Source organism: Babylonia areolata, chromosome 3 (assembly GCF_041734735.1).
Source record: "Babylonia areolata isolate BAREFJ2019XMU chromosome 3, ASM4173473v1, whole genome shotgun sequence".
Classification (NCBI taxonomy): domain Eukaryota; kingdom Metazoa; phylum Mollusca; class Gastropoda; order Neogastropoda; family Buccinidae; genus Babylonia; species Babylonia areolata.
In genome coordinates, this window is record NC_134878.1 from 62,884,141 (window position 1) to 62,896,858 (window position 12,718).

The 12,718-nt window shown below is 39.9% G+C and overlaps 2 protein-coding genes across 3 annotated transcripts in view; one reads left to right on the forward strand and one right to left on the reverse strand.

The window, feature by feature from the left end:
• The window catches only part of LOC143280186 (intraflagellar transport protein 74 homolog), a 40,903-nt gene extending 35,691 nt beyond the window's left edge, over window positions 1-5,212 (reverse strand). Inside the window, exons 1-3 of the mRNA XM_076584788.1 lie at window positions 5,106-5,212; window positions 2,360-2,415; window positions 1,374-1,420 (exon numbers count right to left, since the gene is read on the reverse strand). Coding sequence (XP_076440903.1) covers window positions 1,374-1,420; window positions 2,360-2,415; window positions 5,106-5,107 — 105 coding nt within the window. The 5' untranslated portion in view covers window positions 5,108-5,212. The remainder of the gene's footprint in view (window positions 1-1,373; window positions 1,421-2,359; window positions 2,416-5,105) is intronic.
• Window positions 5,213-5,238: 26 nt separating this feature from the next.
• LOC143280187 (transmembrane protein 214-B-like) overlaps window positions 5,239-12,718 on the forward strand; it is a 33,908-nt gene continuing 26,428 nt past the window's right edge. For both annotated transcript variants that reach the window (XM_076584789.1, XM_076584790.1), the window contains exons 1-4: window positions 5,239-5,380; window positions 7,102-7,301; window positions 10,697-10,850; window positions 12,138-12,269. In XM_076584789.1, coding sequence (XP_076440904.1) covers window positions 5,257-5,380; window positions 7,102-7,301; window positions 10,697-10,850; window positions 12,138-12,269 — 610 coding nt within the window. In that variant the 5' untranslated portion in view covers window positions 5,239-5,256. The remainder of the gene's footprint in view (window positions 5,381-7,101; window positions 7,302-10,696; window positions 10,851-12,137; window positions 12,270-12,718) is intronic.

The window sequence follows — 12,718 nt, forward strand, 5'->3', positions numbered from 1 at the left end:
ATTTGTCTGCTGTGCATCTGGCCTGCCACCTCTTCAAACAAGTCATCCTTCTGATTCAGCGGGGAAAAAAAGTGTTAAAAACAAAAAGCACGTGTTTCACGGCCAGTGCAGGTTCAGCACTGCATTTCGTGAAAATTGTGGGGCACTGGCGGTTGTCAATTGCCTTCTGTCTGCTTTGAAATGTGAGTTCACTCTTCCCAAAAATCACGCCCCCTTGATGACCTCTGGCTGGCATTCGACCTATTATCTTACATCACTTCTCTCCCTCTCCTTCCATTCTTCCAACACTGGCTGCACGAATTCTGTCAGTCATAGCCACTTGTTCAAAAACGCTCTCTGAATGGATGGACGGACTGAATTACCATAAAATGGGCTGTTAGTTTCATAACTGTCGTTGTCAATCACCTTCGTTTTCAAGTCAATCATCAGACAAGACAGATCCTTCTTCATCGCGAAAGCTGTCCATAATCACAAGCAGAGCTTTCAAAATTTTGTAAATTTGCTGACTGTGACTACTTGCTTTACTGGACACAGTTTTCAATGCATTTGTTTGCACATGATGCAACCCCTTTTTCCACGAGTGTATCATGTGGTCAGTTAGCAAATTATTATCGAGTAGAAATAGGTCTTCTACCTGATGTAAGTTAATTTAAATAGTATTTTTATAATCCAGACACATCAAACTAACTGTTCAGAGTCTGTTTATGTGAACTGAACCAAACTCCAATGAAGGAAAAATCAGAACATATGCAGGACGTCAGTGGACGTCTTATAGGCACTATGGCAATACTTTTTGTAGGACGTCAGCTGACATCTTATAGGCACTCTACTGGTTAAAAACAGAAATAGTAAAATGTCAGCTTCCATTGATGTTGAAGGTTGTGGGCTATCTTCTTGATTGAAATGTCTGCCACTTTGTCTAGACTGGTTGCAGTTTTTATCTCTTTCACTTTCCCAAGAATTATTGGAAGAATTATAAGGCAAATCGTCATTATCTGGGTCGAGAGTCCATCATGATTTCACTGAGCACTTACAGTGCAGTAAGTCGGAACGAAACTTTGCGTGCCAGTGAGGAAGGAAGTTGGAGTTACTTCCCTTACCCAGCAGTTTAATGCATAATTATGAGGTGACGAACCGGTTAAAATAAATGGGATTCTTCGCCTGCCTGTCAGGCGGGCTTAGGCAGAGAATGGCGATCAACGACCCATGCCTCTCAGGCAGGCGCATGGTTGAATGAGTTACAGAATTACATGTATGCACTCAAAGAAATACACAGACAGGCACACATAATCATACACACACATACACGCATGCACATGTATACACAAACATGCACACACACAGACAAGAAGTATGAATATTAATATTGTTACCATTGCGGTTGTAAGACGGGTTGCAGTGCCTGGCTGCCGACCAGCAGCTGTTCACAAAACATGTGCAACAGAAAAGTTCTGCATTTTGAAACATATACAAAAAAATTTGTCTTCTAAGATGCGACACATAACACTGAAAGTATAAATCAATGCATGATGTACAGATCTAGACAAGATACAAAAAAAAAAAAAAAAACCCACACCAAACATGTATAGATATGAACAGAAGCATGACTGTATAGAACTATTTGATGTACGTGAAAATATGAGACCTCAAAAGGCGGTGCATGACAACACAAGCCTCTTCAGCTAATCAACTTTAAAAAAAATCATTTTATTATTATTTTCTTTTTTTTGGGGGGTGGGGTGAGGGTGGAGGGTTGAGGGGGGGTGGGGGTGGGGGTAAGAAAGCCAACATTAAGGGGAAAATTCACCATTGATATATATATACAGAAATGCTTTAAAAAAATTTTTTTTATAACTATGCGTACGGCATATATATTGCAAAGAATGGCTGAAGAACCTTTGATTTGCTTTCAATTTAAAAAACAAAACAAAACATGATAAACTGTTACTGGAGCATTAAAGTACTTTCAGTTTTACAGAAACCATACTTCACGAAGCTGCTAATTGAACATTCTTCTCCCTTCACTCTATTACTTGTTCTACAATTCTTTCTGACAGTACTTGGAAAAACAACAACACCTAAATTAAGAGAGAGAAAAAAAGCACTGGGAAAAAGAAACAAACTCTTGAAACACATGCCCAAAAAACAACTGGCACCCTAAAACACAACTTGACAACAATGCACAAACACAATCAAAACACACAGAAGTTTCATTTCAATGTATAACAAACATGCAATTTTTATTTCATGCTAACACATAGTTTGTCATTAAGATTCAGCAGCATCCCCCCCCCCCCCCCCCCCCCCCCCCCAGAAATAACTGTTTTCAATAAACAAGCAAGGAGAGCGATGATCGTACCTGTGCCAGGCGCCCGACCCGTGGTTGGGCGGGAGCTGGTGGGTGGCCTTTGACTCCTGCAACATCAAGCATGGAATAGATTTAAATGAAGGTTTAAAGTACACAGTGATGTATTTTTTCTCCTTTTTATATACTTGTTTATTTGCTGCTTTTTTTCTTATGCTTTTTATTTTCTCATTGTAAAATCAGGTGAACAACGATTATGTGATGGTGGGTGTCCTTTGAGACAGAAAGTAAAACTACTTTAACAGACAGTACAACACCAGACTGTGTAAGTAACTGTAAGGGTATGGACGATGACACTAAAAATAAATGACAAAACAGAACTCATACTGACTAGTAATAAAATACAAGCTCAAGCAGATAAATACAACATCTATCATTTGTTCTGAAATTTCTTTCTCTAGTTCTGTCCGCAATCTTGGTTTTTTTACCTCGATTCATCCCTCACGATGGAAACTCATGTGAACCACCTGTGTAAAGTTCTTTATTTTTCAGCTTTGTAAGATTAGTAAAATCCGCCCCTTCCTGTCTGTTGATGCTGCCAACAAACTTGCTGTTGCCTTCATTTTATTCCAGCCTAGATTATTGTAATTCAAAGCTGGCCTTCCCAGTGATAAACTCTACAAGCTCCATAAAATACAGAATAGTACAGCTCAACTCGTCCTTAAAAAGTCAAGGAGAGAGAGTGCTACTGCTCTCCTGCGGACACTTCACTGGTTGCCTGTTCAAGCCAGAATTAAATATTAACTTGCCTGTCTATGCTTTCAGTGCCTGAATTGTGATATCACACCCTCATATCTTTCTGAGCTTGTTAACCCGTACTTGCCAAACAGAACACTGAGATCTCTTGATTCCTCCCAGCTAACTGTTCCCTGATACTTCCCTAACTCCTGTGGAAAGAGGTCATTTTCCGTCTTCGGCCTAACAACTTGGAATTCTCTGCTTATTGCTCTCAGACAAACAACTCATCTATCTACCTTTAAAGCAAATCTTAAAATTTATCTCTTTAATATATACTTGTCATCACTCAAATAGTGCTGTTATCCCAGGTGCATGGCAATGTGAGTATGTGTGATGGGTGTGTAGAAAGAATGGGGGTGGGTAGATGGATGGTGGTGGTGTGGTTTGAAAGGGAGAATGACTGCTGATTTTTACCCCTTTTACCTTTTTTTATCCAAAATTTTATTTTACAATTTTTACAAAATCTATGGCATTCAAATTATAATTATGCTCCTTTTTACATGTATGTATTTTAAATGAAAAATGGGTTTGTGTGTTTGTGTGAGTGTTGGAGTGTAACAGTTATAGTATTGAGAGCATGTTACTTTGTGAGTTTTAACCATAGTGTTTTTATAATATTAATGATTCTGTTTTGTTTCTACTACTTTTTATATGCTTTCTTGTTTCACTCTAGGTACTTGATTGTAAAGCGCTTAGAGCTTGATTAAGCTTATATTATAGCGCTATATAAAAAATGAAATATTATATTATAAAATATTATTATATCAGTTTGTGTCAACTAATCAAACACATGCATACATATTTCATTGTGTCAGCTTTTACAACAGACAGTACCACATCAGACTGTTTCTGCCATTGCGGCAGACAATGCCTTTCCCCATGTTCCAACTATGTTCACACACATGCATACACACTCACATACACACAGACACAGTTGTTTCACCCTATCTTAGAAAGTAACATTGTTTTACCTGAATGTTTTTCTTTTTACATAATAACTATTGTGTACATGGTGATCTGGGAAGGGTGTGTCAGTAACTCATTCGTTTTTCTTTTTGATATTTGCTGGCGGGTATTCTGAGTGAGCCGATAGAGAATTTTCTGTTTTGGTTGAAGCAGACAATGCAGCATTTTGAATTAAATCAAATTCTCTTTCCCGTTCGTTTCTTGTTCTTCTTTGGTCTGTGCCACCAACGTCGACATTTCGATGAATCTTCAATCTTCAAATTGGAAGGTCAGCCATCATTACTGACTATTAATGACCTGTGTGCGCAGAGGTGTCAACAAAAAAAGAAAAAAAAAAAGAAAGAAAAAAGAAAAAGTCTATTATATAAACCTAATCAGAACCTAAGTAGACCTATCTTCCTACCGGAGGGAGTGACAGTGAGAAAGAACATGTATATATATTCCCTCCCACCATCACTCGCAGCATCCCTCTGGAGGATACTAAAAAAAAAAAGAAAAAAAAAAAGGGGGGGGATTAAACTGTGATCTTGTTCAGTTCCCTCTTGAAAGCTACCATGGAGGGAGCCTCTGCTGCTGTTGCAGGCAGGGAGTTCCAGGCGGGGATGGTTGATGGGAAAAAACTGGATTTATAAGGGCCAGAGGAGGAGCTAAGATGGACAAATTTGTGTCGATGATTTGGTCTTGTTTTGCTGGATCCTTTCTTGAGAAATTTGTCTGGAGGGATGTCTACATTGCCACTGACAATTTTATATATTTGGGTTAGCCATGCACTTTATCTCATCGTCCTACATGTCCATTAGCAGAGACGAATGAAGAGTGGATTGTGCGATCGTTGATTAAATCTGCAGAGATGCAGTGGAGTCAGAGTTCTGAGACAACTGAGACCAATTGTTTATGTCTGGCACCAACACTTACTCAAACCAGAGAGGAAAGTTAACAAATTTGATGCACACTGCATACGAAATAACAAAAACTACTTTAAAATGGCACAGAATAATATAAACCAGATATCAAAACCTTAACATAGTTAACTTACATTTTAAAAGCGAGAAGCTGTCAGTCAGCGTGTCGTTGTCAAGAACTCTTTCAACGATGGAATGTACAGGAAGTAAACCTCGCGCGAGAGCTATGGGAAGGTTTTAGACTCCTCTTGACTTCACTCACGAAAGAGTACTTACCGAATCGTCATGGCGTCTGCTGGTCAGTGGGAAGTGGTTGGGAAAACGAAAAAAGGGAAGGCTCAGTCTCCGGCCCTGACCAAATCTCAGAAAAAGACATTTGTTGAACGGATGCCAAAAATCGAAACCAGAGGTAAGTTGTTAGCATTCACATCAGTAGGTTTGACTGACCCCCTAAGACAGCATGGCCTCAGTGGCCCAGAGCTTGTCACGTCATCACTGTGGTTACATATGATATGGATGCGAAAATGTGAGTTTTCGACAGTTTTTCAATCGCATAAAATGTTTAAATAAATTGAAGACATGTCGAATGTTTTCCTGTACATATATATGTGATCAGATATAGATGTTTTAATTCATCATATTCACGCATGTGGTTGCACGGTGGTTGAGCAAGAGTGCCGGCGACATCAAACACTGAACAGATGTTCAATGTTGCCTTGTTTGGAGAAGAATCGTGACGTCATGTTTCCAAGATAAACTATATTATTGAACAAACATTTATACATAATATGGACACATGTTATTTTTCCTGTTCTCTTTCTGTCGCACTGCCTGTCTCTCTGTTTTCTACAAGTATCCAGCAAATGGATTTGGAACCATCTGGAAACCTTTGATAACCACCCCTTGGATGCTGAGGAAAAATCCCTCAGTTCTGATCACTTTCAGTTTCTATTTCTAGTTACCACTTATAGTTATGATACTAAAGCTTTACATGTTAAAGATATATTTTCACTCAGACCTTGGCTAAGCTCAGTTTTGTTCACTTGAACTGGAACTTGAACTGGAATCAGACGTTTGAGGCCTGTGAAGGCCTGTTCGTCGTTCAATTGGATACAGTATTCCAGCATGTGTGGCCTGATGATAGCATACTGGATCATAAATACTTGGAGAGTTGGCCCAATGAGCGTCTAACCTAGTCTTGAAAGATGACATGGTTGGGGCAGTCACAACACTGTCTGGCAAACCATTCTATTTATTAACAGCTCGCTCTGTAAAGAAGGAACGGCGCACTTTCAGTCTGAAATGTGATTTATTTAGCATTAAACTGTTACCTCTTCTGTCTCTACTTACTGCAGGTGATAGTTTGGGATTTGTGGTCTTTTAGATTCCGTGTACGTATTTATAGCAATCAATCATATCTCCCCGCTGCCTCCTGTGTTCTAGACTAGGTAGCTTAAGCAAAGCGAGTCTTTCATGATAAAGCTTGTTCTTCAAATGACCATTCAGTTTCGTTGCCCGTCGCTGGACGTCTTCCACCTCTCTGCACAATGTTTTTGACTGTGGGGTCCAGACCGAATGCCCATATTCCAAAATGGGTCTAACCAGGGATTTGAACAATTGAACAAACAGATCTTCAGATAGGTAGTTGAAGGAACGCCTTATTATACCAACCATCTTGTTAGCCTTTGCAGTAACTGTTGCCACATGCGTCTTAAAATCCAGCTTTGTTGTCAATGTACACTCCCAGGTCTTTCACCACGTCACTCTCAGCAAGTGCCAGGATGTATTCCTCCCCATTGTTGGTTTTCCCTTTCAAGTAGTAAATTGCTTCCGGTTTTCAGTTTCCTAGCTTCATTACACTGCATTTTTCTGGATGGAAGTGGAGGAGCCACTCTCTTGACCACTGCTGTAGATTGTCTAGGTCATCTTGATGTAATAGTTTAACTATTTGAAACTTTCCTTTTTGTGCTCAGTCTTATTTCAGGCCATATATATGAAAACATTATCCTTCTAATAAAAATTATCAACCACCCCCACCCCCCAAAAAAAAACAACAACAAAAAAAACATATTAAAAAATGATGATCAAACAGAATACTAGCCAAATGTTTGAAAATGGAATGCTTGACAGATCCGGTGAAAGAAGATCGCACCATCTATGATGCCTTCAATGCCAGTGAAAGCCGAAGTACTGCCAGCGGTGCGAGCGATTCTGCAGGAAAGCAGCGCGGGCCCCACTCCCAAACCACAACCAAAAAGAAGAAAGTGGAACAAAACGGCCGTCGGGAGACCAGCTCCAAGTCTCCGGCACTGGATTCTGCCTTGGCTCAGGTGAATATTCATTTTTTTTTTTCCCCTTTACTGGCTTTAGTTTGAGTTGAAATGTATTGATTGTTTACAGTGATGTTTTGTGTTGATATACATGTTTGACTGTGTCATTGTTTGTTTGTGCCTTTGAGTTGATATTACAGATACATGTTTGACTTCATCATTGTGTGTGTCTTCTTTATTGTTTATTATTTGTATTGAAATATGTTTGCTTTAACTTTTTTAAGTTTGACATATTTGGCTTGGGAAATTGTGAGGGCTATTCTTCTTGTACCAAAGTTAGAACACTGACACACTAATACAGCAGCCTTACCAGTGCTAGCTTGCAAATCTTTGACACGCATATGAAATGATATATGGAAAATTGGATAGAAAGATTGTTTGAAGCAGAGGGCTGCTGGTTTGTGATTTTTCCAATAAACACTTGACAGTTATGCTGTGTGAACTGTTAAAGCCACCCACTTACTGGGTGAATTTTCCAGTAAGCTCTTGACAGTTATGCTGTGTGAACTGTTAAAGCCACCCACTTACTGGGTGAATTTTCCAATAAACACTTGACAGTTATGCTGTGTGAACTGTAAAAGCCACCCACTTACTGGCTGGATTTCCAGTAAGCTCTTGACAGTTATGCTGTGTGAACTGTTAAAGCCACCCACTTACTGGCTGGATTTCCAATAACTGAATAAGCACTTGACAGTTATGCTGTGTGAACTGTTAAAGCCACCCACTTACTGGGTGAATTTTCCAATAAACACTTGACAGTTATGCTGTGTGAACTGTTAAAGCCACCCACTTACTGGCTGGATTTCCAATAAGCACTTGACAGTTCTGCTGTGTGAACTGTTAAAGCCACCCACTTACTGGCTGGATTTCCAATAAGCACTTGACAGTTCTGCTGTGTGAACTGTTAAAGCCACCCACTTACTGGCTGGATTTCCAATAAGCACTTGACATGCTGTATGAACTGTTAAAGCCACCCACTTACTGGCTGGATTTCACAGTGCACACAGCACTACTGAAACTTAATGACATGCCAGTTCAAACTTATACATCAGTCTGCATTCTGTGCTTTTACTAGTTGTACTTTTAGGCAGTGCTGTTTTGAACCAGACACTTTGCTGTTGTTGGAAGAGATGTTAAACACACACTTATGCTTGGGCACACGTGTGCATGCACATACACACTCTGTCTACCTCCCCTCTCTCTCTCTCACTTGTCTGATTGCATTACTCGCAAAGTAAAACATTTAATCACTTAATGTGACCCAGTTAGATAATGTCATTGATCAGACAACTCATAACTCAGAAAAGAAGATACTGATGACTAAGAGTTTGTCCCAGGACCTTATATAGGCTTCTAAAACTGTTTTATATAGGCTTCTAAAACTGTTTTCTGCCTGAATATTACACTGTTTTCTGCCTGAATATTCACTTTTTTTTATTTTTTTTTTTTTTTTTTTACAAGAGTATGCCAAACCCAAATGTAAGGTAAATAGGTCTGAAGATAAGATAGAGAGCTGACGTCCTGCTTAAAGCATATATATATATGTAACTTGTAAGTGCTTTTTGAGTGCTTGTCAACACAAGCTTACAAACTCGAATCATACATGCACGCATGCAAGCGTGTACATACGTACGTACGTACGTACACACACACACACACACACACCGAACTAAACTAGGAAAACCATCCTTGCTGGCTTCCATATTACTGGAAACATGCAGGCTTATGCAATAATTATTATCAGCCACAAAGAAGGATTTCCCTGCAATACTTAGTACCCACTACATGTTATCACTGTATCTGTTCCCTGATCTCTGTCTGAACATATCTGAAATTCAGAACAGGATGCGCATTACTTATGCTGTTATGGGTGTGTGTATATTTGTGTGTGCAGGCAGTAAGATGGGATTTTAGGAGTGTGTGTGTGGTTGTGTGTGTGTGTGTGTGTGTGTGTGTGCATGTGCATGTGTGTGCGTGTGTGTGTCTGATTGTTAACTGTTTCAGAGTGATTTTCCCTGATCCACAATAGTGCATAAGTACCTATATAGGTACTCTTGAACAGGAAATGTTTCCTTCGCTGCACTTCATAACACAACAACAACAGCAACAAGAACAACACGCATGCGCATGTGCACACACACACACACACACACAATATATACACACAGAGAGTTTCACATGTTTGTGTGTATCCAGAAGAGCTTGACAGAAAATGTACAAATGAAAATACACATTGCTTGGCATGGGAGGGGGCATGGAGGATTGCCAGTGGGGAAGAAAGAAAAGGATATTTGTCCTGACCCATTTGCTTTCAAAATGACCAATCTGTTTAATTATGAAGAGGTCACATGACCAAGTCTAAGCACTGTGAAAGTTTTGAAAATAATGAAAATTCTGACTAAGAATTTTTAACAAAACCCTTGACCAGTGCAATTTCATACAAAAACACAACAAAACAAAGAAACAAAAAGTGTTGAAAATTAAATGTCAGAACAAGGATATCTGCCTGTTTCTTTTTGTCTGTGGTGTAGCTGGTGAAACTTGGATTTAAGTTTAGCTTCGTGACTGGTTCGGAAAATTTTCGGTCGGGTCTGGTAAAGATCTGGGGAAAATATGGAATTTTGTTTGGTTACATTTCTGGGAACCCTCGTTGAAAAATGTGATTGGGAATGGAGGTACATGTCTTTCGCAGATTGGCCACAGTTTCAGTTTTTTAAGGAGGCATCCCTACATTCTTGCAAATTGATGCACACGACACAACAACTGCTAGGCCGATGCCTGACAGCAGCATAACCCAACATGGTAGTCAGGTCTTAAGTGCATGCATATATTTTTGTAAGTATCATATCGGAGTCGATTTCATCTGCAGAGTACTGCCCTAGGACAATACTGCTGTTGCCATGGGTTCTTTATCAGTGTGCGCACTGGGCCTTGGTTTATTGTCCCATCCACACGACTGAACGCTCAGTTTGATTTTCCAGTCAAACTTGTGAGAAAGGTGGAGGGAGACCCAGGGTTCAAACCAAGATCCTCACTGATTTTCCAGTCAAACTTGTGAGAAAGGTGGAGACCCAGGGTTCAAACCAAGATCCTCACTGATTTTCCAGTCAAACTTGTGAGAAAGGTGTAGACCCAGGGTTCAAACCAAGATCCTCACTGATTTTCCAGTCAAACTTGTGAGAAAGGTGGAGACCCAGGGTTCAAACCAAGATCCTCACTGATTTTCCAGTCAAACTTGTGAGAAAGGTGGAGACCCAGGGTTCAAACCAAGATCCTCACTGATTTTCCAGTCAAACTTGTGAGAAAGGTGGAGACCCAGGGTTCAAACCAAGATCCTCACTGATGCAGTTTGCAGATGAGCATCTTGACTGTTCTGCCACCTTCCCTCCTTGCAGATTAACCACACAGAGCTGGAGTCGGTGGTGGGCCAGTCCCAGCTGCACTTCCCAGACAACCAGGATGTGTGGCTCAAGGACCTGGCCTCCTACATCAACCTAAAGCTGGAGAAGGTCACTGACGCTGACCCGACGTTCAAGGATAAGCCTAAAGGTAATGCTCTGCTATTATTGTATTATTTACTTGTTCAAGGATTCATCTTCTTCGTTCGTGGGCTGCAACTCCCACGTTCACTCGTATGTATATGAGTGGGTTTTTGTGTGTATGACCGTTTTTTTTCCGGCCGTGTAGGCAGCCATACTCTGTGTTTGGAGGTGTTTCATGTTCAAGGATAAGCCTAAAGGTAATGCTGTGCTATTATTGTATCATTTACTTCTCTTTTTTGTTTTTGTTGTTTTTTTGTTGTTGATGTTGTCACTACAGATTTCTCTTTGTAAAATTTGGTCTACTCTTTATGGGAAGAGTGCATCGCTACAGTGTAGCACCACCCTTTTTGTCTGTCTGCAAATGAATTTGTTTTACTGTCAGAGTGGACTTTTCTTGGGATTTTTGTTTTGTTGACGTGGGTTCTTGAATGTGTGTTGAGTGCAGGCTGTATATGGAGCTTCAGTTTATCGTCTCATCCGAATGATTAGCGTCCAGACCACCATGACTCAAGGGCTTGTGGAGGGGAAGAAAATTCTGGTTAGTGTGGGATTTGATCTTGCATGCTGAGGTTTTCTCACTTCCCAGTCAGGTGTGTGTGTGTACCCACCATGCCACCACTCCACTCAGTGCCCTTCAGTCTGTTTTGTTTTGTTGTCTTCCTGTCTTCAGACAGTGAGACTGATCTACACCATCCTTTTTTTGTGTTCACGTCAACCCCTTGACTGTTGCTGACAAGTATGGTCATCAGTGAGGGGTTGTTACCCCACTGACATGTGACTGAGCTTAAAAGTCAGGATGTCAGTCACTGTTCTTTATTTGAACGTCTTCGTCTTGGGATTATAATGCCTTTGTTCAGCAGAATCAGTGATGTCACTGAAAAGTATTTATAAGAAAAAGCGGGCAATGCAATTGAAACTAATGCCACACTGGTTTCACCCAGGTTCAGCAGTCATGGGGTTAGATGTGTGCCTGTTCATAGACATTCACCCACAAGATTGAGCATGGAAATAGTTCCCACGTGGTATAATGTTTGACACACATAAATTGATCTGAAGTCCAAGCACATTATGACAATAGCTGAATGTTAAAAATGTACATAATTACATTACTTTGTTGAGGTTGGTTGCTTGTAGTTTTTGATTATTTGGCAGGAAATGTGGATTTTTTTTTTTTTTTTTTTTTTTTTTTACAGCTTGTGCTGGATATACTATCATCTTGTGTGTTGAATTTGAAAAAAGTAAATGTTTCATTACCTACATTGCCCAGACTGAGCTGTTTGGTGCCTGCTTCCAGACTACCCTCAGAACCAGCTGTCTGCAGCCTGCCAGAAGGTGATCAACAGCCTCTTCAAGAAATGCTCCAAGCAAAGCCTGGACCACGTCTTCTACCACTCCGTGCAGTGCATGATCAGCCAGTCTGGCAAAGGTAAGTAGACTGGTACACATTTACTGGATACAAAAAAAGACGAGAGGCAAGGCCTTCAAGACTCACTTGTGATAAATTAAGTCCCCTAGCATTAATTACAGAGTAATTTCCCTTTTTTACTATCTGCACCAAAACGTTTGCAAAATAAATAAAAATTCCATGCTTAGCAAAAGAAGTTCCTGTTTGAACAAAAAATGATAATAATGACTCCTCTTGTTGTTGTGTCAGAATAAGAGGTCAAAGTGCCAAGTTTAGAGAATACAAAAAATATAAATATAACAGTAAATGCAGTTTGCATATAATTAGGCTTCTTTTTTTAATTTTTTTGTGCCCATCCCAGAGGTGCAATATTGTTTTAAACAAGATGACTGGAAAGAACTGAATTTTTCTTATTTTTAAGCCAAATTTGGTGTCAACTGACAAGGTATTTGCAGAGAAAATGTCAATGT